Here is a 22,579-nt window from a genome sequence, read left to right as displayed (position 1 = left end):
TAGAGGTCTTTGAACTGTGGGCTTTATGGGAATTAAAAAAAGGTTTGATTGTTTTTAAAGAGTATGTAGAGTCTGTGTCGGTGGGGGGAGGGGCAGAAATATTCTCTTGCTTCTTGGAATCACCATGTATCTTGCTACTATCCTTCAGTCAATCGTTCTCCAGACTTCCGTTTTCTTTGTGTTTAACCCTTGCATGCTTCTTTCCTTCATTACAATTTGTACTTGACTGTCCCTCTCCTCTCTCTCTCCTCACTGTTTCCCTTCAGCAGCCGAACAGCTGTATTGTATACATCTAGAGCACCCGTTAGTGCTGGAAGGTAAGACTTAGCCACTAGGTTAACACTAGTCTTATAGTCTTATAGGTAAGACTTAGCCTCCAGGTTAACACTAGTCTTATAGTCTTATTGGTAAGACTTAGCCTCCAGGTTAATACTAGTCTTATAGTCTTATAGGTAAGACTTAGCCTCCAGGTTAACACTAGTCTTATAGTCTTATAGGTAAGACTTAGCCGCTAGGTTAACACTAGTCTTATAGGTAAGACTTAGCCTCCAGGTTAACACTAGTCTTATAGTCGTATAGGTAAGACTTAGCCTCCAGGTTAACACTAGTCTTATAGTCTTATAGGTAAGACTTAGCCTCCAGGTTAACACTAGTCTTATAGTCTTATAGGTAAGACTTAGCCTCCAGGTTAACACTAGTCTTATAGTCGTATAGGTAAGACTTAGCCTCCAGGTTAACACTAGTCTTATAGTCTTATAGGTAAGACTTAGCCTCCAGGTTAACACTAGTCTTATAGTCTTATTGGTAAGACTTAGCCTCCAGGTTAATACTAGTCTTATAGTCTTATAGGTAAGACTTAGCCTCCAGGTTAACACTAGTCTTATAGTCTTATAGGTAAGACTTAGCCTCCAGGTTAACACTAGTCTTATAGTCTTATTGGTAAGACTTAGCCTCCAGGTTAACACTAGTCTTATAGTCTTATTGGTTAGACTTAGCCTCTGCTATCTTAGGGCATCTATTTAGATACTGTACACGCAGGGGGGGTTGAGGGGAATTTGGTTCCCTTTAGTGAAACAAATTTCTACATGAAACTAATTTCTACATTTGTAAATGTTATTTTTAGCTGAATTCCTAGTGATTTGACAGTGGTGACCAGGACACCCTGGAGATTTAAATGATTCGTCAGTGTTTTCTAGCTGTATCAAACACATCATGACATGGCAGTGAACCCTGCTGCTGCATGCTGAGCACCTCTTGGAATGCAACGCTGTTTGCTTCACTATCTCATTCAACAGAGCCATTAAGAAGCACCTTAAAAAGCAGCAGGGTTGTTTAGGGGTCAGCTCTGCTCTTGAGTACAGTCATTTCCTCCCTTAAGTTGAATCCCACTCAAGTCTCGCTGCTCTTGGCTGTGTGCTTGTCTTGGGTGTCTGGCGACTGCCTTTCAGGACCTCCACAGGCAGAGGAAGTGTCCCAAAGCATACCCTATCCCTTATATTTCATGTTTAAAAATATATATTTAACCAGGCAAGTCAGTTAAGAACAAATTCTTATTTACAATGACAGCCAACCGGGGAACAGTGGGTTAAACTGCCTTGTTCAGGGGCAGAACGACAGATTTTTACCTTGTCAGCTCGGGTATTCAATCCAGCAACCTTCCGGTTACTGGCCCAACACTCTAACCACTAGGCTACCTGCCGCCCCTTATATAGTGCAATACCTTTGACCACAGCCCGTAGGGCACTATATTGGGACTTATTTCCATTGTGGCCCTCTTGAGACAAGATGGCTAGACAAGACCGAACACAGTATGACAGTGAAGTAATAAAACAAAAACATAGAAGAAGAACATCTATCTCATCATTCCAGTTACATCACAGGGGTTATTCATATGGGCACAGAGGACATCAAACATATTTTTACTGTATTTTAAAGCTGTCCAGAGAGGACGTTGTTTTTATAGGCACGTGTCTGGTCTTTTTTGACACCATACTTTGAGTTAGTGAATGTCACACAGTGACCGAATCAGAGCCAAAAGTTGGGTTGAGTCCCAAATGGCACCCTATTCCCTTTATAGTGTGCTACTTTTGACAAGGGCCCATAGGGCTCTGGTTAAAAGTACTGCACTATATAGGGAATAGTGTCCCATTTGAGACACACATCCTTAGTGTTGTGAATTATAACCGTGAATAACAATGTTTCTTCTTCCTGTTGTTTCCAGCCGACACATAGGCCACGTCATGGTGCTCCCTGGCAGGTCCCAGGGTGTAGCCAGCGCCCCCACCACCCCTGTACACCGCTCCCAGGGTGTAGCCAGCGCCCCCACCACCCCTGTACACCGCACCTTTGCTACCTCAGGGGCCCCACAGCTGGACTCCAAGCCTGACAGGTCAGCACTCAATCAATCAATCAATCAGTCAATTAAATAAGCCACCTCTGTGTATGAGTTCCAGACCTGGATTGAAATATTATTTATTTTCTTTCAAATAATTTAGGTGCGCTTGTTTTAGCTTGCCCAGCGTAGTAGGACCAATGGAATAGTAATATGGTCTTCCTCTGTTTGGTTACCCAGACCTTCTCTGGGGAGCTTGTTGTCCTCCTCCTACAGACAACACCAGGAGTCTCTGACCGCAGAGAGAGAGAGGAGGAGACAAGAGAGGGAGGAACGACTGCAGAAAATCGAGAGGGAGGAGAGGACCCGCTTCAAGTGAGTCCCAACCTGCATCACATCACACTGCTCATAGATGGAATTATCCTTTTCACGTTTACATTGCAGTTCAGTTCCCTCATTAAAAGTCCCAAACCAATTAACCAGAATCAAACACGGAACTACCTTGTCCACAGCTTTATACACTTATCTGGAGTGATGTAGTTTTGTCTGGGATGAATAAGAGTCTGAGCCTTGTTCCACAATATATCAGACGAGTTGGAGATGTTTAGAGACTGGACATATACTTGTCTGTCTGTCTGTTTATTATGGTCATCAGTCAGGGACATACTGTGGATCTAAGGAGGAGATACATGGTCTGCATCCCAAATGGAGCTCTACTGGGCCATAGGTCTCTGGTCAAAAGTAGGGCACTTATTATGGGATATGGTGCAATTTGGGGTGCAGCCATGGAGACGTTGGTTGGGCAGAAAACAAAGTCCTGCTGGCCTGTCTTTTACTTGTTTTCTATGGCCATATAAAGAGCTGGATGTCAGACGGAGCGCTGGAAAGCTCCTCTGGTCTGTGTGTCTCCTCTGTCATGTCAGACTATTTCTCTCCCACCGTATCTACAACTATTCACACTCATTGGTTAACTAAGGATGTCTTTTAAAAAGGTACTATAGAATGTGAATGAAAACAAATATGAATTGATATGCACAATAAGATATAGATCTCACATTCTTTACACATTCTGTCTGTCTCTCTCTCTCTCTCTCTCTCTCTCTCTCTCTCTCACACTCACTTACTTGGAACATTATCAGTCGGGATTACATGGACAAGAGGGAAGAGACAAGACAGGCCAGAGAAGAGAGGTATGTTGTCTACTTTCATTTCTAATATACAAATAGACACAGTGCTCTCTAGCAATGTAGATTCTAGAATCATTCAGATAGACACAGTGCTCTCTAGCAATGTAGATTCTAGAATCATTCAGATAGACACAGTGCTCTCTAGCAATGTAGATTCTAGAATCATTCAGATAGACACAGTGCTCTCTAGCAATGTAGATTCTAGAATCATTCAGATAGACACAGTGCTCTCTAGCAATGTAGATTCTAGAATCATTCTGATAGACACAGTGCTTTATATCAATTAAGATTCTAGTATCATTCAGATAGACACTGTGCTCTATATAAATGTAGATACTAGAATTATTCAGATAGACACAGTGCTCTATATCAATCTAGGTTCTGGAATCATTCAGATAGACACTGTGCTCTATATAAATGTAGATTCTAGAATCATTCAGATAGACACTGTGCTCTATATAAATGTAGATTCTAGAATCATTCAGATAGACACTGTGCTCTATATAAATGTAGATTCTAGAATCATTCAGATAGACACTGTGCTCTATATAAATGTAGATTCTAGAATCATTCAAATAAACACTGTGCTCTATATAAATCTAGATTCTAGAATCATTCAGATAGACACAGTGCTCTATATAAATGTAGATTCTAGAATCATTCAGATAGACACTGTGCTCTATATAAATGTAGATTCTAGAATCATTCAGATAGACACTGTGCTCTATATAAATCTAGATTCTAAAATCATTCAAATAAACACTGTGCTCTATATAAATCTAGATTCTAGAATCATTCAGATAGACACTGTGCTCTAGATTCTAGAATCATTCATATAAACACTGTGCTCTATATAAATCTAGATTCTAGAATCATTCAGATAGACACTGTGCTCTATATAAATGTAGATTCTAGAATCATTCAGATAGACACTGTGCTCTATATAAATATAGATTCTAGAATCATTCAGATAGACACTGTGCTCTATATAAATGTAGATTCTAGAATCATTCAGATAGACACTGTGCTCTATATAAATATAGATTCTAGAATCATTCAGATAGACACTGTGCTCTATATAAATGTAGATTCTAGAATCATTCAGATAGACACAGTGCTCTATATAAATGTAGATTCTAGAATCATTCGGCTGTAATAAGTACAACAGAAAGACTAGGACATGAGGGACTAACATGCCATGAAACCTTTTTGAGGAGAATTGTTAGCAGATGTAGAACAAGTCAGGCTCAGCCTCTGGGCTGAAATATAGGTGTCAGGCCCCCTCTAGACCTGCTGCTGTGCATTAAGACAACTACAACTGAATGGGACGAGGTGTGGAATTGGCTTTAAGTCATGGATACGGTCCAGATAAGGTAGGCTATGTGTAATGTACCACCTTCCAGACATATGTAGGATCAGTGTTATTTAAAACAGGAATCCTAGGTTATGTCTGCTGCCTTTTTGAAATGTATGTCCAGTAAATTGATAGGATTTTCAGTCCCGTACCTCTGACTGAATAGAGTGTAACGTCTAAATCAAGATGAAACGCTGTTATCAGACCCATCTGTGGAGAAGTCCAGGTAGTTTTCTGTAGCTATCTTCAACATTTATGTGTCAATGAAGCACCTGGAGAAATCCGAGAAGCATCCCAGAGTCCCAGACATTTGGCCACTGTTTCAGAAAAGGAAGTGTGAGGGAACTGAATCCAGTATATTACTGGTAGGGGTGGCAGTAGCCTCGAGGTTAGAGAAGTATACTGAATCCAGTATATTACTGGTAGGGGTGGCAGTAGCCTCGAGGTTAGAGAAGTATACTGAATCCAGTATATTACTGGTAGGGGTGGCAGTAGCCTCGAGGTTAGAGAAGTATACTGAATCCAGTATATTACTGGTAGGGGTGGCAGTAGCCTCGAGGTTAGAGAAGTATACTGAATCCAGTATATTACTGGTAGGGGTGGCAGTAGCCTCGAGGTTAGAGAAGTATACTGAATCCAGTATATTACTGGTAGGGGTGGCAGTAGCCTCGAGGTTAGAGAAGTATACTGAATCCAGTATATTACTGGTAGGGGTGGCAGTAGCCTCGAGGTTAGAGAAGTATACTGAATCCAGTATATTACTGGTAGGGGTGGCAGTAGCCTCGAGGTTAGAGAAGTATACTGAATCCAGTATATTACTGGTAGGGGTGGCAGTAGCCTCGAGGTTAGAGAAGTATACTGAATCCAGTATATTACTGGTAGGGGTGGCAGTAGCCTCGAGGTTAGAGAAGTATACTGAATCCAGTATATTACTGGTAGGGGTGGCAGTAGCCTCGAGGTTAGAGAAGCAGGAATCTTCTCCTACCCCCATGAGATAGAGATGATATAACAATAGACCTAAACAGGTGGAGTAACATCCTTTTTGAAGAATATTCTGTGACTTCCTCTTCCAGGTATAAGTGCGTTGAGAGGCTTGCAGCAGAGGAGTATGAGAAAGAGAGAGAGCGCGCGAGAGCGCCACCTAGGGGGCGCACAGAGATCACCCTGAGCCTGAGCCCCACCCCCTCCAGTCGCTCCGCCTCCCCCCGCTGTGCCACGCCCTCCTCCATCGCCTCTCTGGAAGACGCTGGCACCATTCCATCCCAGACATACCAGACGCAGGGTAAATAACCTTTTCCAAACGTTTAACCAACATTAAAGCTCCCATCCCAGACTCAGAGTAACATAACGTTCTCCAAACATTTAACTATCATTACCGGTCCAGAGAAGTTTTATGTATTTGTTCCCGGGGTCCGAATTAACACATGGAGGGTGATTCACTCACACTTTGGAATTAGATTCAGCTGGACTAATGATGGCTGCATGTTGTCTGTTGGGGGAAAAATCAGCAGGACTTGATAAGAAAAGGATTTAATTCTTGTTTTTCTGTGTGCTTCAGAATGAGGTGTCTGTAAGTGTATGTTGCTAAATCCCAAATATGTTTTGGGATGGGATGGACATTACTTGAGCTGCCTGTGGGAAAATGCTTTGCATGATGGTTTGAAATGTAGTGAGAGGCTAGCTTTTAGGTCCCAGGCATACCCCAGTGATTTGTATGTGATTGTAGTGTGGTTTTGGCTGTGGTAGCGCCAGCCACTAGGGCGTGGAACTCTTAATATGGGGTTCCATTCACATTCTACAGTAGGAGCCAGGAAGAGGTGTGGTGGACTGTGGACTACAGCACTGACCATAGAGGGACAAGCCTTTCAATACCTCACAGACTCAGTTATGATGATACATGAATGAATATCATGAGAACTAGATGTTGCTAGTCTGGGGTGGTTATTCTAACCCACCAAAATGGGATAATGGGATCAAATGAGATGTCGAATCTAATTTTGAAACACATTGTCATCATAGCTGTTAATTCATTTCCTGTAACATTCAATGAAGTACGAATTGACATGCTTAACGACTTGTGCTCCGGACCGAAATCTAGACAATTTATCATTTTAATTAATTAAATGTCACAGAGCAATTTTATGGTATTTACATTATAAACAAGATCATTTAAAAATGATATCAGACAATATTGAAAAGGCACACAATCAAAACCCTTACAGTAGCGTTCTGTTTTGTTTGGTCCTGTTTTCTTTACCAGGAAGTGAAGTAGACGTAGAGCCAAGCCGTGACCTTCAGACTAGAACTACAAGTCCAGCGCCAGAGTTAATAGTATCAGGACCTTCTCCAGAACCCACAGAGTCCCCCTCCCAAACCCCCTCAGCGCCAGGCGAGGAGCAGGCAGAGACAGAGACGCAGGCAGAGACAGAGACGCAGACAGAGAAGCAGGAAGTAGCTGAAGTTGAGCCCAAGCAGGAAGTACTAGAGCTAGTGGAGTTAGCGGTAGATGAACAGACACAGGGTAAAGAGCAGGAAGAAAGTGAGGAGGAGGAGGAGGGTAAGGAGGAAGAGAGACAGCCAGGGAATGAGGTGGAGGGAGAAGAGAAGGTAGAAGAGGAGGTAGAGGGAGAAGAGGTGGGGATAGAAAATGTAGAAGTGGTAGAGATGGAGGAGGAGGGAGAGAGGGAGCAGGCTGCGTCGGAGGAGAGGGAGGTGGAGGAGAGACTGGTCCTCCTCAGTGAGAAGGAGAGGCAGAACGAGGAAGTGAATGAGAAGGACAACTGTTCTGCCTCCAGTATCTCCTCAGCCAGTAGCACTCTGGAGAGAGAGGAGAGGGAGGAGAAAGTCAACAACAACCATGAACCAGGTACCAGCTGCCCATCAGCAGGAAATACAGACTTTAGGACACTTGGCCTTTTATGGCTTAACATTTGACTTGTGATTTGTGCCCATATTGTAAATGGAACACTTGCATATCTTCCATATGCTGTACATCAGTAGGCAAACATTGAAGTTCAACTCATGTCAGAACATTTCATTCTGCCCATGCTCTCATTTCAGTTTCTGATATATAGATCTGCTCTCTATTCTGTTCTGAAGGCTAGCAATCCAACAGTAATCCAATCCACCCTTCCTCCTTGTGTTTGTCCACCTCTAGGCCAGTGCATTAAGGAGGAAGACGTGAACGGGCAGTGCAGCAAGATCCTCAACAGCAAGCGCTTCATGCTGGACATGCTCTATGCCCAGAACAAGACCACTGCTGACGAGGACAAAGAGAAGGCGGGAGAGACGGAACAGATGGAGAAATGCAAAGAGGGGATGGAGACGTCATCACTGGAGGGTCAGGACGGGTCGTCGGTGGCCAGCCTAGCCAGTCGTATCTCTACACTTGAGGCCAGCAGGCAGGCCTGCGAGGAGAACGTCAAGAAGATGGAGGTGCAACACCTGGAGAACCAGGGGAGCGTCAGGGCCGTGGCCGAGAAATTTGGAGACCTTGTTAAAAGCCTTGTGTCGCCTCACGAGCTGGAGGCATTGGAGAAGCAGCAGGGGCAGCTTCAACCTGATAAAGACAAAGCTCCTCCGGCCCCGTCCTCCTCTCCCCTACCGCCGAAGAAGGAGTCAGATTATATCTGGGACCAGCTGATGGCAGCCCCCAGGGAGCTGCGGATTAAAGAGATGGACTTTACAGACCTGGCAGACGAGGATGATCTGGACATCCTAGATGTGGACAGTGTGCTGATGGGCTCCAGTGACTTGATGATCCCTCCCCCTCCTCCCTGTCTCTCTGCCCTGCCCCCTCCCCCTCCCCTGGGCCTGTTTGGCTGCCCCCCGCCCCCTCCTGTCCCTGGCATGATGCCCCCTCCCCCGCCCTTCATGCCCCCCGGACCCGCCCAGCCCTACCCGGGGTCCCCCCAGCTGAGCCGAGGGACAGGGGAGCCCCCTCTGTTCCAGAAGAAGAAGAAGACTATCCGTCTCTTCTGGAACGAGGTAAGGCCCATGGACGGCCAGTACAGGAACCACAAGCGTTGTAGAGAGTCTCTCTGGTCCAAACTGGAGCCGGTCAAAGTGGACACGTCCAAGCTGGAACACCTGTTTGAAACAAAGTCCAAGGAGCTGCCTGTTACCAAGGTACCTTTGTTGACTGTTTTGGTACTGTATATTTATACGTATAGGAAATGTATGTGGTTTGCTCAAGAAATTCATTTGTGAAATGATGTCACTTAAGCATTTAGGGGCGGTTTCCCAGACCTAGATTAAGACTAGTCCAGGAAACAGCCCCATAGATGCTTCCAACTTGTCCTCTTCCTCCAGAGCACATAGGTTTAGACATAAGGTCTACTATCCAGCTTCGCCGTGTTGGTAAAGGCTGACCTGCATGTTGTCTGCTCTGGTTGGATTCTCAAAGCTGACAGAGGAAACTATGTTTTTTCTTCATAATTCACTGTTTCCTTCTGTGTGTGTGTTTCTGTTTTGGTTTTGTCCATTGAGCCTGTTGAGCTGGAACCCCGTGCTCATGCTTCAGGCTTCTTTCATCCACAGCAACAAAAGTAGTGCCATTTATAGGGAACAGGGTGCCATTTGGGACGTAACCCTGCTGTCCATGGTGACGTTCTGACTCCGCCCCGCCCCACGCTGTCTCCTGCTTCAGCCTATTGAAGAATGCAGTGCAGGATTTAAACCAGATTGTCTTAAATGTACTGTAGGTCAACCCTGTCGTCCCGACCTGCTAGTAGACAGAATGATAGAATGTGATGGATTCCCTCTAGTACCTTGTCAACATCATCAAAGGTGCAGCCTGTCTTCTATAAAGTTTTCTCCATCACTTTAAACTCAACTGACTCTGAGATGGTCCAAAACTGAAAGCAGGAGTGATATATAGAAATATAGACGTAGCTAGATATACTGTAGAGAGGCCAACCACACAGGGAGATCAGATCTACTATAAAAGGTCATATACAATATTATATTCACACAGTTTTGGTCCCTTGCCCTGATCCATTGTGATTGAGACACTCTAGTTCTGAACGTTTCAACATTTGATCTCACCGTCATTTGTTAATGGTGTATTTTTATGTTGAAAGTTTTATGGAATCCCTGGACTGATATTATGTATAATACATTTGCAAAAATGTCTAAAAACCTGTTTTCGCTTTGTCATTATGGGGTTTTCTGTGTAGATTGATGAGGAAAATGTTTTATTTAATGCATTTTAGAATAAGGCTGTAATGTAATAAAATGTGGAAAAAGTGAAGGGCTCTGAATACTTTTCCGAATGTACTGTATAGTATAATACTAGTACTTTATTGTTGTTAATATAATGTCCTGTTTCTGTGTATCTCTACTCAGAAAACAGCAGTGGATGGGAAACGACAAGAGATTATTGTCCTGGACTCCAAACGGAGCAATGCCATCAACATCGGGCTGACCGTCCTCCCCCCTCCCCGCACCATCAAGACAGCCATCCTCAACTTTGACGAGTACGCTTTGAACAAGGAGGGGATCGAGGTAAGCTGCATGTGACATGGCTTTGAACAAGGAGGGGATCGAGGTAAGCTGCATGTGACATGGCTTTGAACAAGGAGGGGATCGAGGTAAGCTGCATGTGACATGGCTTTGAACAAGGAGGGGATCGAGGTAAGCTGCATGTGACATGGCTTTGAACAAGGAGGGGATCGAGGTAAGCTGCATGTGACATGGCTTTGAACAAGGAGGGGATGGAGGTAAGCTGCATGTGACATGGTGTATTGAAATGATTGGACTATTATGATTATATATCCTAGTCGTTATCGATGTGTATCTCTAGCAAAGTCACTGTAACCATTATCTCTTGAGTGTGAATCTGAGATGTCTCGTCATCTCAATGAAAGCATGTTGGAAAAACATGTGCCTGTGTCTCTGTACGGTCAACACTGAAAACACTGCTTATTTCTGACCTGCCAAACAAACAAGTAATTTACTTCAACTGAGTCCAAAATAAACTTGGTTTCACTTAAAACCTGCACAAAAAAAGACAGACGTTTCCAATGTATTTCCACAACCACCTTTTCACTCCAAAAAATATATGTTTTCAATGAGTTGGGACTGGATGTGGTCAGTGTGGACATGTCATGTGGTTTCTCAGCTGGAAGCCTGGAATCTTAGCTTATCTCATATAATTAATTATTGGTACGTACCATTAAAAGTTAGCTACACATACATATTTTAAGATGGTTTTCTAACCATAATATAGACCTTTGGAGGACTTCAGATGGTGGACATAATGATTCATGTTGCATCTTTTCCGTCTTATATAATCTGCTGACCTTTTCCATCTTTTCCATGGGAACATTCTTATTTAGAGAGGAGCACTGTAATGTACTGCTCCACCTTCTATGTCTATTTCTCACAGACAGACAGCAGCAGAAAGGTACAATGTTCAGATGTCTGAGGTTGGAGGCCAAGGCAGGAATTAGTATTTTTCCAATAGCAAATATGTTCGTTGATAATAAAAAATAACTGGAAAATTAGAAACATTCCATCTCTCCCACCACTCATCTCTATCTCCATCCCTCCCTTTCCTCTTCTCCTTCAACTCCCCCTTTCCTCTCCCATCTCCATGTCCGTCCTCCCTTTCTTCTCCTCCTTCAAATCCCTCCTTTCCTCTCCTCTTTCAACTCTGGTGCAGCCTCTCCAACCTAATGTGTGTGTGTGTGTGTGTCTGTGTATCTGAGGGGTTGGTACAGAAGCAGACACATTTATGTCTCCTATGGATTCATGAAGTCTTCTTGTCCTCCTTTCCTAGAAAATCCTGACGATGATCCCAACGGAGGAGGAGAAGCAGAGGATCCAGGATGCTCAGCTGGTGAACCCTGACGTCCCCCTGGGATCAGCAGAGCAGTTCCTCCTCACCCTGTCCTCCATCACGGAGCTGTCCGCCCGGCTGCAGCTCTGGGCCTTCAAGATGGACTACGAGGTCACGGAGAAGGTCAGAGCACCGCCACCTTTCTGTCATCACCGCACCAATTCCTAGAAGTGGAGTCATGCACTACCTCACACTTCCTATGTGTACATCATCATCATCGTCGGATTGTGCAATACAAGAGAGAATTGTTGGATATGAATATGGATTGGCTTGTCGTAGTTCACATACCAAGGTGTCGTAGTTAAGGAAATAGGTGTCGTAGTTAAGGAAATAGATGTTGTTTTCCATATAGCACCTGACTCCTCTATGGTTGTTACTGTATGTCCGTTGTTGTTGAACATACGGGTTCAACAAAGAACAACATGAATTATTCCTGGATGTTGTTTCTAGTTGCAGTCTTAGAGTCATAATCTCGTGACAGACAGTTACCATCTGTCCAGCACACACGCAGAGAATCATCTTACACTAACTAGAGAAATACTCCCAAACAAATCACTTTAACATTTAACCTTCAAACAAATCTCTCTGACATTTAACCATCATAAAGTATTCTCAGCTGGTTCCTGTAATGACTGGCTTCAGTTTAAAAGGCTGTATTTGATGTGTGTGCCACTCTCTCTCTCTCTCTCTCTCTCTCTCTCTCTCTCTCTCTCTCTCTCCCTCTCTCTCCCTCCCTCCTCCCTCCCTCCCTCCCTCCCTCCCTCTCTGTTTTACAGGAAGTGGCAGAGCCTCTGCAGGACCTTAAGGAAGGGATGGACCAACTGGAGAAGAACAAGACGCTGCGTTACATCCTGTCCACGCTGCTGGCTATAGGCAACTTCCTCAACGGATCCAACGTGAGTAGCATTACAGAAGTCTGGCCTGGGGCTGGAGGAGGAGAAGAGATGAGGTCTCTCCCCCTCTCTCTCTCTCTCTCTCTCTCTCTCTCTCTCTCTCTCTCTCTCTCTCTCCCTCTCTGTCTCTCTCTCTCTCCCCCCCCTTTCCCTCTCTCTCTCTCTCCCTCCCTCCCCCCCTCTCTCTCTCTCCCTCTCTTTCCCTCTCTCTCACTCTCTATCTCTATCTCCCTCCAACTCTCCCTTCTTCCCTCCTTCCCTCTGTGCCCCCTGCTAAGCACTGCCATATTGACTTGGCAAAGACAACAGTGTGCTCTCTGTTTGTAGAGGAATGTGCTGTATGCTGTCCGTTTGTCTGTCTGTGCACCAGACACTAGCTAGCCCACTACAGCAGTGTATCTGCAAAGGGAAGGCCTCTGCTCAGCGATGCACCCAACCTGGCCGTCTGTCTATTGGAATGAAAGAGAGGCATAAAGAGAGAAAGAGAGACAGAGAGGGTATGTGTGTGTGTGTGTGTGTGTGTGTGTGTGTGTGTGTGTGTGTGTGTGTGTGTGTGTGTGTGTGTGTGTGTGTGTGTGTGTGTGTGTGTGTGTGTGTGTGTGTGTGTGTGTGCATGCTGTGCTTGTGTGTCTCAAAGGTTTAGGATATGAGAGCCAAACATGCAAGTCAGAAAACATGAGGCATCAAGCAAGTAGTTCAGCTAAATAATGCCTGTGTTTATAGTTGACGATAAACCATTTAAAATGGGCACGGGAACAAAGCAAACCTAGTTAGGATGATGTCTTTCAGGAGATGTTTTTTTATTCTCCTTTTTAGGTAGCTCTGCTCTTGCTAACTAACAATTGGTAGGTCTGCAGTTGATTGTGGTTTGTGATAATCACCTACTAATGAAGCTGAATTACTGGTTGACCACTGGATAGAAACCCTTTCTCTTTGTACAAGATCTGTCCAACATAAAAATACCCATGTTCTGTAATCTCCTTGTGGTGCATATTGGTGACTCATGCTAAAGCGGAAATTTACTGCAATTTGGGCCTCATTTGGGCCTCATTTGGGCCTCATTTTGGGAGTCTGATGTTAATAGCATAGACTTGTATCTGTTGTAGTTACATAATGGGTGTGCTTCTTTTGTGTGTGTGCGTGTGTGTGTGTGTGCGTGCGTGTGCGCGTGTGTGAGTGTGTGCGCGTGTGTGTGCGTGCGTGTGTGTGTGTGTGTGTATTTATGTATCCAGGCGAAGGGCTTTGAGCTGGGTTACCTTGAGAAGGTTCCGGAGGTAAAGGACACGGTTCATAAGCAGTCTCTACTGCACCATGCCTGTTCCATAGTGGTGGAGAAGTTTCCAGACAGCTCAGACCTGTACTCTGAGATAGGAGCCATCACCCGCTCGGCTAAGGTACGCCTGTGATTGCCTTAGTATAAAGGACTCATGGAAACTCATGGAAATGATGTTTATCCTTGTAATCCATTTCTTGCTATCAAGCAAAACCTATGGCTAGATTCAATCTGATCGCCCCATTTTGACTAAGTACCTTTTTGCAATGTTTCCGCGGAGACCACATTCACGGTAAAAGCTGCATATGTCGGCTCAATCGGAAATGACCTTTAAATTTAAGTCGCGTTCTAACGAGGATGCTCTGCAGTCTGGATTGAACCTAGGCCCTAATCAATAATGATTGTCATAAATAATTTATTTTATGTCCATGTAGGCAGCTTTAGGTGTTACTCATTAATTACGACGGTTGCTTGTATCAAATCCAAAATGCCATCTCCTGCCATTGTGTAGCTTGAGCAAGGCACTTAGTCTAACCTCTAAACTAATCCAGGGGCGACACATTTCCATTTCCTGTGAACAACGGACAATAAAGTAAACTTCTTCTCTGCCACCTTGTTTCTCAGGTGGACTTCGACCAGCTCCAAGACAACCTGAGCCAGATGGAGCGACGCTGCAAAGCATCGTGGGACCACCTCAAGGTCATCGCCAAGCACGAGATGAAGCCTGCGCTCAAACAGAAGATGTCCGACTTCCTAAAGGACTGTGCAGAGAGAATCATCATCTTGAAGATAGTCCATCGGAGAATTATCAACCGGTATGATTATAGTGAAGGGTCTTTTGATGCATTCTTTTACCTGGTTGAAATACCATCCAACGTAGCTTTGACCCCATCCGTTTCTCCAGAGAGAGATAACGGTGTGATATCTGACAGCGTAAACTGCAATGTGATGTCATCATGTTTTTCTCTCTACGTCTTGCAGGTTCCATGCCTTCCTGCTGTTCCTGGGCCATCCAGCGTACGCTGTGCGGGAGGTCAGCATCCACCGCTTCAGTAAGATCCTCAGTGAGTTTGCCCTGGAGTACCGGACCACGCGGGAACGCGTCCTGCAACAGAAACAGAAGAGGGCCAACCACAGAGAGAGGAACAAGACCAGAGGAAAGATGATCACAGATGTGAGTGTTGTTGTTCACCTAACAGGCCTGCTCATGGGAAGTGGCTCAAATGGTGCCCTACTCCCTGTATAGTGGACTACCTTTGACCAGGACTCTGCTAAAAAATGGTGTACTATAAAGGGAATAGGGTGGCATTTGGGACGCAGACCTTGTATATTTAAACACTTTTAGTCCCTTTCCCCATCTGGTCTCTTTTTCCTTTGTAGGCTTCTCCTGTCTTCTCCTGTATTCTCCTGTGTTCTTATGTCTTCTCCTGTCTTCTCCTGTGTTCTCTTGTCTTCTCCTGTGTTCTTATGTCTTCTCCAGTCTTCTCCTGTGTTCTCTTCACCTGAGACTCTCTCAATTTCTTTTTTGAACTTCCTCATTGTCATCCTCAGGATTTCATACCCACCTGCTCACTCTCCAAACACGTGGCCACTGGTCATCCCAGACAACGCATTCATTTCCAATGACATCAGCATAGTTTCACACATCCAGTACAGTGATTGGTTACTGTAACAATTATCAGTGATCTGTTTACTATGTATCCTATTCTAAAACAGCAGGACTGATCCCCTCTCCCCATACTCCTGCTCCTCCTCCTTCTACCCATCCTCCTCCTCCTCCTGCTCCTCTTCCCTCTTCTCCTCTTCCTCTGCCCCCTCCACCTGCTCCCCCTCCTCCCTGTGTGATGATGAAACTCCCTCCAGCCCAGCGGGGCCTGCAGCCTGCTGTAGGAGGGAGATGGAGCAACGCTCCAGGGCCTGTTGTCCTTGGTAGGGTTCACCTCCAGTTCAAGAGCACCCTAATTCAATCACTGTGTGAAATATTGCAACCTTCGGATGTCCCTGCAGGAGAAATAACTATCCCCACAGCGTGATCACGCTGCTCTCACAGGGAGTTGTGTGGTCGTCATACCCAATGGTGAATTTGTGGACCGTACAAAAGACAAGACGTGTGTTAATAGTCAACCACCGTTTTTAGATAACCTCATTTACAGAATAGAACATTCCTCATTCTTATTTTTGTCAAAGGTCATATTTCTACTCTTTCTGTCTGACTATGACGCCTCCAGAACATCTCATAACATCTCCTTTTCTGTGTCTTCCTCTTCATTTCATCTTCTTCCCTTTCCTCTGTAGAGTGAGGATGAAGAGGATGGTGAGGTATGGGTGTGTGTGTGTGTGTGTGTGTGTGTGTGTGTGTGTGTGTGTGTGTGTGTGTGTGTGTGTGTGTGTGTGTGTGTGTGTGTGTGTGTGTGTGTGTGTGTGTGTGTGTGTGTGTGTGTGTGTGTGTGTGAGAAAGTGTGAACAGGTGCATGTGTGTGTGTTATTCTTCCTGTGGTAGTAATGTCTCTAACCTTGAACCAAAGGCCAGAATTCTTAATCACGATCAAGTTGACATATTTCTCTCTGGTTGTGTGTCCTCTGTATTTCTTGCTGTGATTTTTAATGCAGCCACCTGTACAACCAACATTACTGCCAAATCCTTGTTGTTATTGAGTTGTTATTGATTCCTACTAGAATGTAACTCTACTAACGGCATCGTTTAAAAAACATCTACTAGATGTAGTATTTATAGTCTTTATAGTATTTACTGAATACTAGAGGTGTCTCCGAAATGGCACTCTATTCTAGTGGATTGTAGGGTGCTATTTGGGATGCAGACTAGGTATTGACAGTGTGTTTAGATGAACCAGCAACAGTAGTAGTTATCAGACTAGGTAGAAGAATACAGATCCAGGAGATGAATCTCACAAGGATAGTAAAACAAGGACATTTCAGACAAGGCTTAAGGGTTAGGGTTAGAATTAGGGGTTAGGGTTAGGGGTTAGGGTTAGGGGTTTGAGGTTAGGTTTAGGGTTAGGTTAAGAATTATGGGTTAGGGGTTTGAGGTTAGGTTTAGGGTTAGGTTAAGTGTTAGGGTGTGTGTGTGTGTGTGCGTGCGTGCGTACCTAATCCTGGGTAGTAGACCTCATGAGAACCATAGGTTCATCTCTTAAAAAACAATGAGGTCCACATGAGAGTCTGAGTCCTAAATGCCACCCTATTCCTTATATAGTATAGTGTACTTATTTTGACCAGAGTCCTGGTCTAAAGTAGTGCACTATAAAAGGAATAGGGTTCCATTTGGGATGAAGCCTCACTCTGCTGACCAGGATCAGCTTTACACAGCTCTGTTTGTTCTATAATGGAACCAAGATGGCGATCACCGTCAACAGGGAAGAAATCAACAGGTTTCAATACAGAGGGTTAGGTTTTACTTCACGGTATGTGATGTAAAGGTTCATAAGACAGTCGTCACATAGCGCTGATAACTTAGGTCTAAGTAATGTTAACTTATGACTAATAAGTTATGACAAAGACCTGTGGTGAATGGTTTTTTGACAGTGTGTTTTTGTGGGGGGTGGGGGGTGTTGTTGGTTTGTTTGTTTGTTGTTTGTTTGTTACAGATACTAAATAAATATGGCTTCTGTTTGTGGGATACAATTTTTAAAAGTGCATGCAGCATGTGACCATTTAAATATAGCTCCCATGCTGTTGGTCAGGAGAATACTGTATAGAACTGTGATTAACCCAGAATGGATTTGTATGTCGTTGTTTTCTAGTTGTTTTCTAATTGAGTGCTCTTAATGGTGCCAGAGCATGATGACCAATTGAACCATTTTCATAGAGAGATTTAGGAAGTTTCATCTCTAACCTAGCTCTTCTCTCCTAATCCACCCCACAGGATGGAAAGTTTGGCGGTAGCGCCCCGGGGAGTGTAAGCCAGGAGGGCGTGCTGACGCAGGGTCTGCAGTACGCAGAGGATGCAGTGGAGCATGAGAACATGAAGGCAGTGCTGAAGAGCAGCTTGCAGGGCTGCAGTGACAGTGGAGCGTCCACCGTGCCAGGCCTACGTACACGCACCAGAGCCAGCAGACCAGGTCAGTCTGACAGACCACCACCTTCACACAACTCCTGTAAAAAAGGGAAACTTCTGAACTTCTTTTTTTTTTACAACCGCCAGCTCCACTACACCTGAGGTTGATTCTGTCTGTCCTTCTCTTCTCTCCTTCTCTCCTTGTCTTCTCTCCTTCCCTTCTCTCCTTGTCTTCTCTCCTATCCTTGTCTTCTCTCCTAGGCCGTGTGGGTCCTTGGGGCTCATCAGTGATTGAAGACCCACCTAATTGCACAGAGACAGACGCTGCAGATGAGATCATGGAGCGCATCGTCAGGTCAGCCACTCAGGGGCCCAGGACACGGACAGAGCCTCGCGAGAGGAAGAGGTCCAGAGCCAACCGCAAGTCACGTGAGTCAGAGGGCCGTTTTACACTAACAAAATATTTGAAGTAAGAGTTGCCTTTGTTTGACATCAGATTTGCAACTTTTCTTTTTACAGTATCCTAACATTAGCTTTGGATGTGGTGTGGCCAAAGGTTTAACTGCCCCAACATCTGATTGTGGACATTCTGTCAGTGTTAATGCACACTATCTTATTTTCCAGCATCACCTGAGGAGTGATACAGTTCAACAACACAATGCTACAGTAAATACATCCAGTTCTATTTAAACCTCTTCATGTCTCTCTCTCTCTCTCTCTCTCTCCCTGTCTCTCTCTCTCTCTCTCTCTCTCTCTCTCTCTCTCTCTCTCTCTCTCTCTCTCTCTCTCTCTCTCTCTCTCTCTCTCTCTCTCTCTCTCTCTCCCTGTCTCTCTATGTCTCCCTGCCCCTCTTCCTCTCTACAGTGAGAAGAACACTGAAAAGCGGTCTGACGCCAGAGGAGGCCAATGCTTTGGGGTTGTCCAGCGGTTCAGAGATGGCTGTGTGACAGGAAGAGAAGTAGAGCTGGATCCGACAGCACACACAGACACCTGGGAAAACCTCTTACCGCCCCGCCCCGCCCTTCACTGACCCCTGACCTCTAACCCCTGCTCATGCAGCCAGCCAGTCAACCGCTGCACCATAGCTTAGCTTGGTCTTTCCCCTGGTTCAGCTTTATGATGACTGTAGCTCACCTTTCTGTCTGTGGTTTGTGCAGGTAGCTGTGACACAGTGTGCCACCTGGTTAAGATGGTAGACAATGTTCAGGAAGAGACCATGAGGAATATGGTCCTCATCCAGGATAATAGATGGTTTTCAGTGGAACAAAGTGGTATTGGTTTGGGGGCAGTTAAAGGGGTTCAGTGATCCAGCTAACCCAGCTCCACACACACACACTCAGGTAAAGTTCAGCATCCAAACCACTACACTATGCTGCTGTGCCGACTTGAGTGTTTCTTAATCGTGTTGTTCCAATCAGTTGTTTCTCCTAACCTTTGAATATGAGGCTGAGGCCTATGAGGAACAGCTCCCATCCCAACTGTAAGTCTTAATCACTTGATGAAGCCCACAGTGACCACATGACTAGCGGTGAATCTCAGTTGTATTTCCTTGATTCCTCATTACTTCTATCCTCACCTATCTATACAAGGCATTGGAGGACTAGATCTGAGGTTCCTCCTCCCTAACCTTTTCCTCAATTGAAATTCACCCTATGACTGAAAGATACAAACTGAGACTTACCTACACAGAAGACCTTTAGCCTCAGGACTTCTAAAGGGAGGGACACGCGAGTGCTTGAATCACTGTGGACTTGTGTCTGAACCAAAATGTCCTCGGAGTTGAATAGTAAAGAAGTTAGCATTGATGCTAAAGAAGTTAGCATTGATGTTAAAGACGTTAGCATTGATGTTAAAGACGTTAGCATTGATGCTATCTATCCCCACTTATGATGAGCATGTGTGTTGGGCTTGGTGTCAGACAGTATTTTTAGTTCGAACACTTTGTTTATATAAAAAAAAAAATGTCTGTGTCCACAGGCTGTTTTGTTCTACTATACTACTGTGGTAGTTTTTTTGGTTTTAAAATACTTTAATGCGAGAGAAAAAGGTGCTCAGAGAAGGAATATTTGCACTGGATGTAGAAGTTGGATATTTAAAGGAAAGGAAGGTGAAATCCTTGACACACACTGATGTACCAATCAGATATCAGATGAATTAAAGAATCCACCAGATAGAACCAGTAATGAAACAGTAGCACAATTGATTATACGCTCTAATTTCGGAGGAAAAGTAAACAGATTCCTTTGACTTTTGCAAACTAAAATGTTTCCAATTTTGCATGTTGTTGATTCAGTTGGATTTTATACAGATGGAACAAACTGGAATTCCAAGAGGACACACCATGATGTGTTAAGAGGGAAGGTATAATTTACTACATACAATTCAATTACTGGATTCCACTTTTAAAAAACACATAGCATATCAGAGTCATGAACTTTGGTCAGAACAGTCTGTGAGCTGTACAGACGGGACGATGCTACTGGGTCCAGACTGACGTCTGTCAATCACGCGTAGCGAATGTTACAGCTTTAACCTATAGGCCTACCTACAACATACATGTTCCAGCTTTAGCCTATAGGCCTGCCTAGTACCTACAATTACACACGTGTTGCATGCATGACACCAGTGTTACGCAAGCTGCTACTGTTGTTCGCTGCAAAGCCTTTCTTCTATGGTTGAGACATACTTATTGTGGAGTGTTAGAACTGACAGGGAGATATATTTACACTAGTTACATTTACATACTCTCTCTTTACTCTCTGTGTCAAAGACTTAGGCAACATTTAAGTTTTTTTTTTAAAGTAAGAGATGAATAATTGGTTATTATAGAAAAACGATATGAGCTTCAACTGAATGAGTGCCTTTTATAGACAAGTCTATTCATTCAGTCATGTTCAGGGAGATATTTGTTACAGAAAATGTTACTGTGTGTAATGAAAGGACTTCCTCCTTAGGTCAATTCAACAGCTGTGACTTCCTGTTTTCATTCTTTCCTAGATTAATACATTTCAGTACTATGTTCCATGGCTTTATGTCTTGGAAACAGTTCTCCTCTTCCATTTGAGCATTGCAGTTTTATTTTGAATCACAACTAAACTAGGGTTATAGCTGATTGTCTAATGACAATATTTCCATTTTAGCAGTTTTGTCACAAAAAATGTTCTACAAAAAGATATTAGTTGTTTCCATTTGCCTTAATGTAGAATTAGGGCATATACTATATCTGAACTTTCCTACACTGTTGACTTTTATTGAGGTGTAGTGGTTACAGTCAGCTAGCTAGCTAGTTTTTTTTAAAGTGCATAATTCCAGTTTACATTTGGAATTGTGTAGAGAGTTGTATGATGATTCTACACAGTCACAAACATTCACTGTGATGGAAACAGCCATTGTCGACTAAACATGAAAGAATATATGCTTGCAGCAACACAAGCCACGCCACAACATAACAGTCACACACCTATATGTCTTTCTCATGGAGAACTTACAATTTGGTATGAAACTATCCTGCACCTTATACACCATTTGTAGCATGCATCTTTTATTGAGGAGAACCAGAACATTAACAGAACGACAAAGTATATTCTTTCAGCCTTTTCTCAGATGGTCATTTTGAGTATTGTAACTCTGAGTACATGTAAAGTAATAATGGGGGAAGAACGCTGTAAAATGATGTAAATGTCACAACGATGTGTTTTATGTCTTTCACTTGTTGGTATTTTGTATAGAATAGTGTATTATAGGTTAAACAAAGCAGTGTTATTCTATGGAAATTGTAATTTAAGTGAAACCAAGCCAAAAGAACTATCTACAGATGTGGCGTGTCACGTTATGTTATGGATAAAGGGACATTCATTTGGTTTGATGCTCAGAGGCTTAGCATTTGTTATGTTTTATTGTTTTTCCTCTGCACATGACTTGAAACACATTAGGATAGACGGAGTGGTCGATGTAACCACCTAGGGCTGGATTCAATCTGTATCGCTGAAGTTCGGCGTTTTAGCGTGATTGAAAATGCTCCTGCATTAGCATAGACTGCATTCATGGTAAACACTGCATATGTCGGCTCAATCTGAAATGACGCAAATTGTAACGCTTCAGCCCCTAGTACTCCTATGGAACCTTCAGCAGTCAAAGGCTGCACTCGGTAAAACATTGCACTCAATAAAACATGGTGTGTATCCCAAATGGCACCCTATTCTCTATATAGTGCACTACGTTTTACCAGGGCCCATAGAGTCCAAAAGTAATGCACTGTGTAGGGAAAAGGGTGCCATTTGGGATGCAAACCCATGTTTTCTGTGATTGGCTATATTATCTCCTTCTCACCCACTGCTGTACTGTAAGTCAGTGTGGGACTTGGACACAAGCACATCCAGACTCTGTGAGCTTTTCTTGCGTCTTCGCCCCTCCAACAACAACTGTATGTATGAACATCTTGCAATAAAAGGTCTCTTAAGAAACATTCAGACACTGTGTGAATTGTGTTGTGTGAGGGAAAAAACGTCTGATTCTTTGTTAAATGTGTTCTTTTTTATTTATTTATTTATTTCACCTTTATTTAACCAGGTAGGCAAGTTGAGAACAAGTTCTCATTTACAATTGCGACCTGGCCAAGATAAAGCAAAGTAGTTCGACAACATACAACAACACAGAGTTACACATGGAGTAAAACAACATACAA

General features: G+C 43.8%; 1 protein-coding gene across 5 annotated transcripts in view; it reads left to right on the top strand.

Annotated features, from left to right (window-relative positions):
- The window catches only part of LOC115186165 (FH1/FH2 domain-containing protein 3), a 235,378-nt gene extending 213,014 nt beyond the window's left edge, over nucleotides 1–22,364 (top strand). For 2 of the 5 annotated variants that reach the window (XM_029745885.1, XM_029745887.1), the window contains 17 exons: nucleotides 267–317; nucleotides 2,222–2,389; nucleotides 2,573–2,707; nucleotides 3,472–3,522; nucleotides 5,947–6,155; nucleotides 7,134–7,739; nucleotides 8,031–9,001; nucleotides 10,220–10,378; nucleotides 11,655–11,837; nucleotides 12,491–12,610; nucleotides 13,840–14,001; nucleotides 14,505–14,695; nucleotides 14,862–15,054; nucleotides 16,176–16,199; nucleotides 17,764–17,959; nucleotides 18,157–18,324; nucleotides 18,760–22,364. In XM_029745885.1, coding sequence (XP_029601745.1) covers nucleotides 267–317; nucleotides 2,222–2,389; nucleotides 2,573–2,707; nucleotides 3,472–3,522; nucleotides 5,947–6,155; nucleotides 7,134–7,739; nucleotides 8,031–9,001; nucleotides 10,220–10,378; nucleotides 11,655–11,837; nucleotides 12,491–12,610; nucleotides 13,840–14,001; nucleotides 14,505–14,695; nucleotides 14,862–15,054; nucleotides 16,176–16,199; nucleotides 17,764–17,959; nucleotides 18,157–18,324; nucleotides 18,760–18,842 — 3,670 coding nt within the window. In that variant the 3' untranslated portion in view covers nucleotides 18,843–22,364. The remainder of the gene's footprint in view (nucleotides 1–266; nucleotides 318–2,221; nucleotides 2,390–2,572; nucleotides 2,708–3,471; nucleotides 3,523–5,946; nucleotides 6,156–7,133; nucleotides 7,740–8,030; nucleotides 9,002–10,219; nucleotides 10,379–11,654; nucleotides 11,838–12,490; nucleotides 12,611–13,839; nucleotides 14,002–14,504; nucleotides 14,696–14,861; nucleotides 15,055–16,175; nucleotides 16,200–17,763; nucleotides 17,960–18,156; nucleotides 18,325–18,759) is intronic. The other 3 variants (XM_029745888.1, XM_029745889.1, XM_029745886.1) reach the window with 2 other exon arrangements.
- The last annotated feature ends 215 nt before the right edge of the window (nucleotides 22,365–22,579 follow it).

The sequence above is a fragment of the Salmo trutta genome, chromosome 3 (genome assembly GCF_901001165.1).
Source record: "Salmo trutta chromosome 3, fSalTru1.1, whole genome shotgun sequence".
Lineage (NCBI taxonomy): Eukaryota > Metazoa > Chordata > Actinopteri > Salmoniformes > Salmonidae > Salmo > Salmo trutta.
This window is presented reverse-complemented; position numbering and strand designations above follow the sequence as displayed.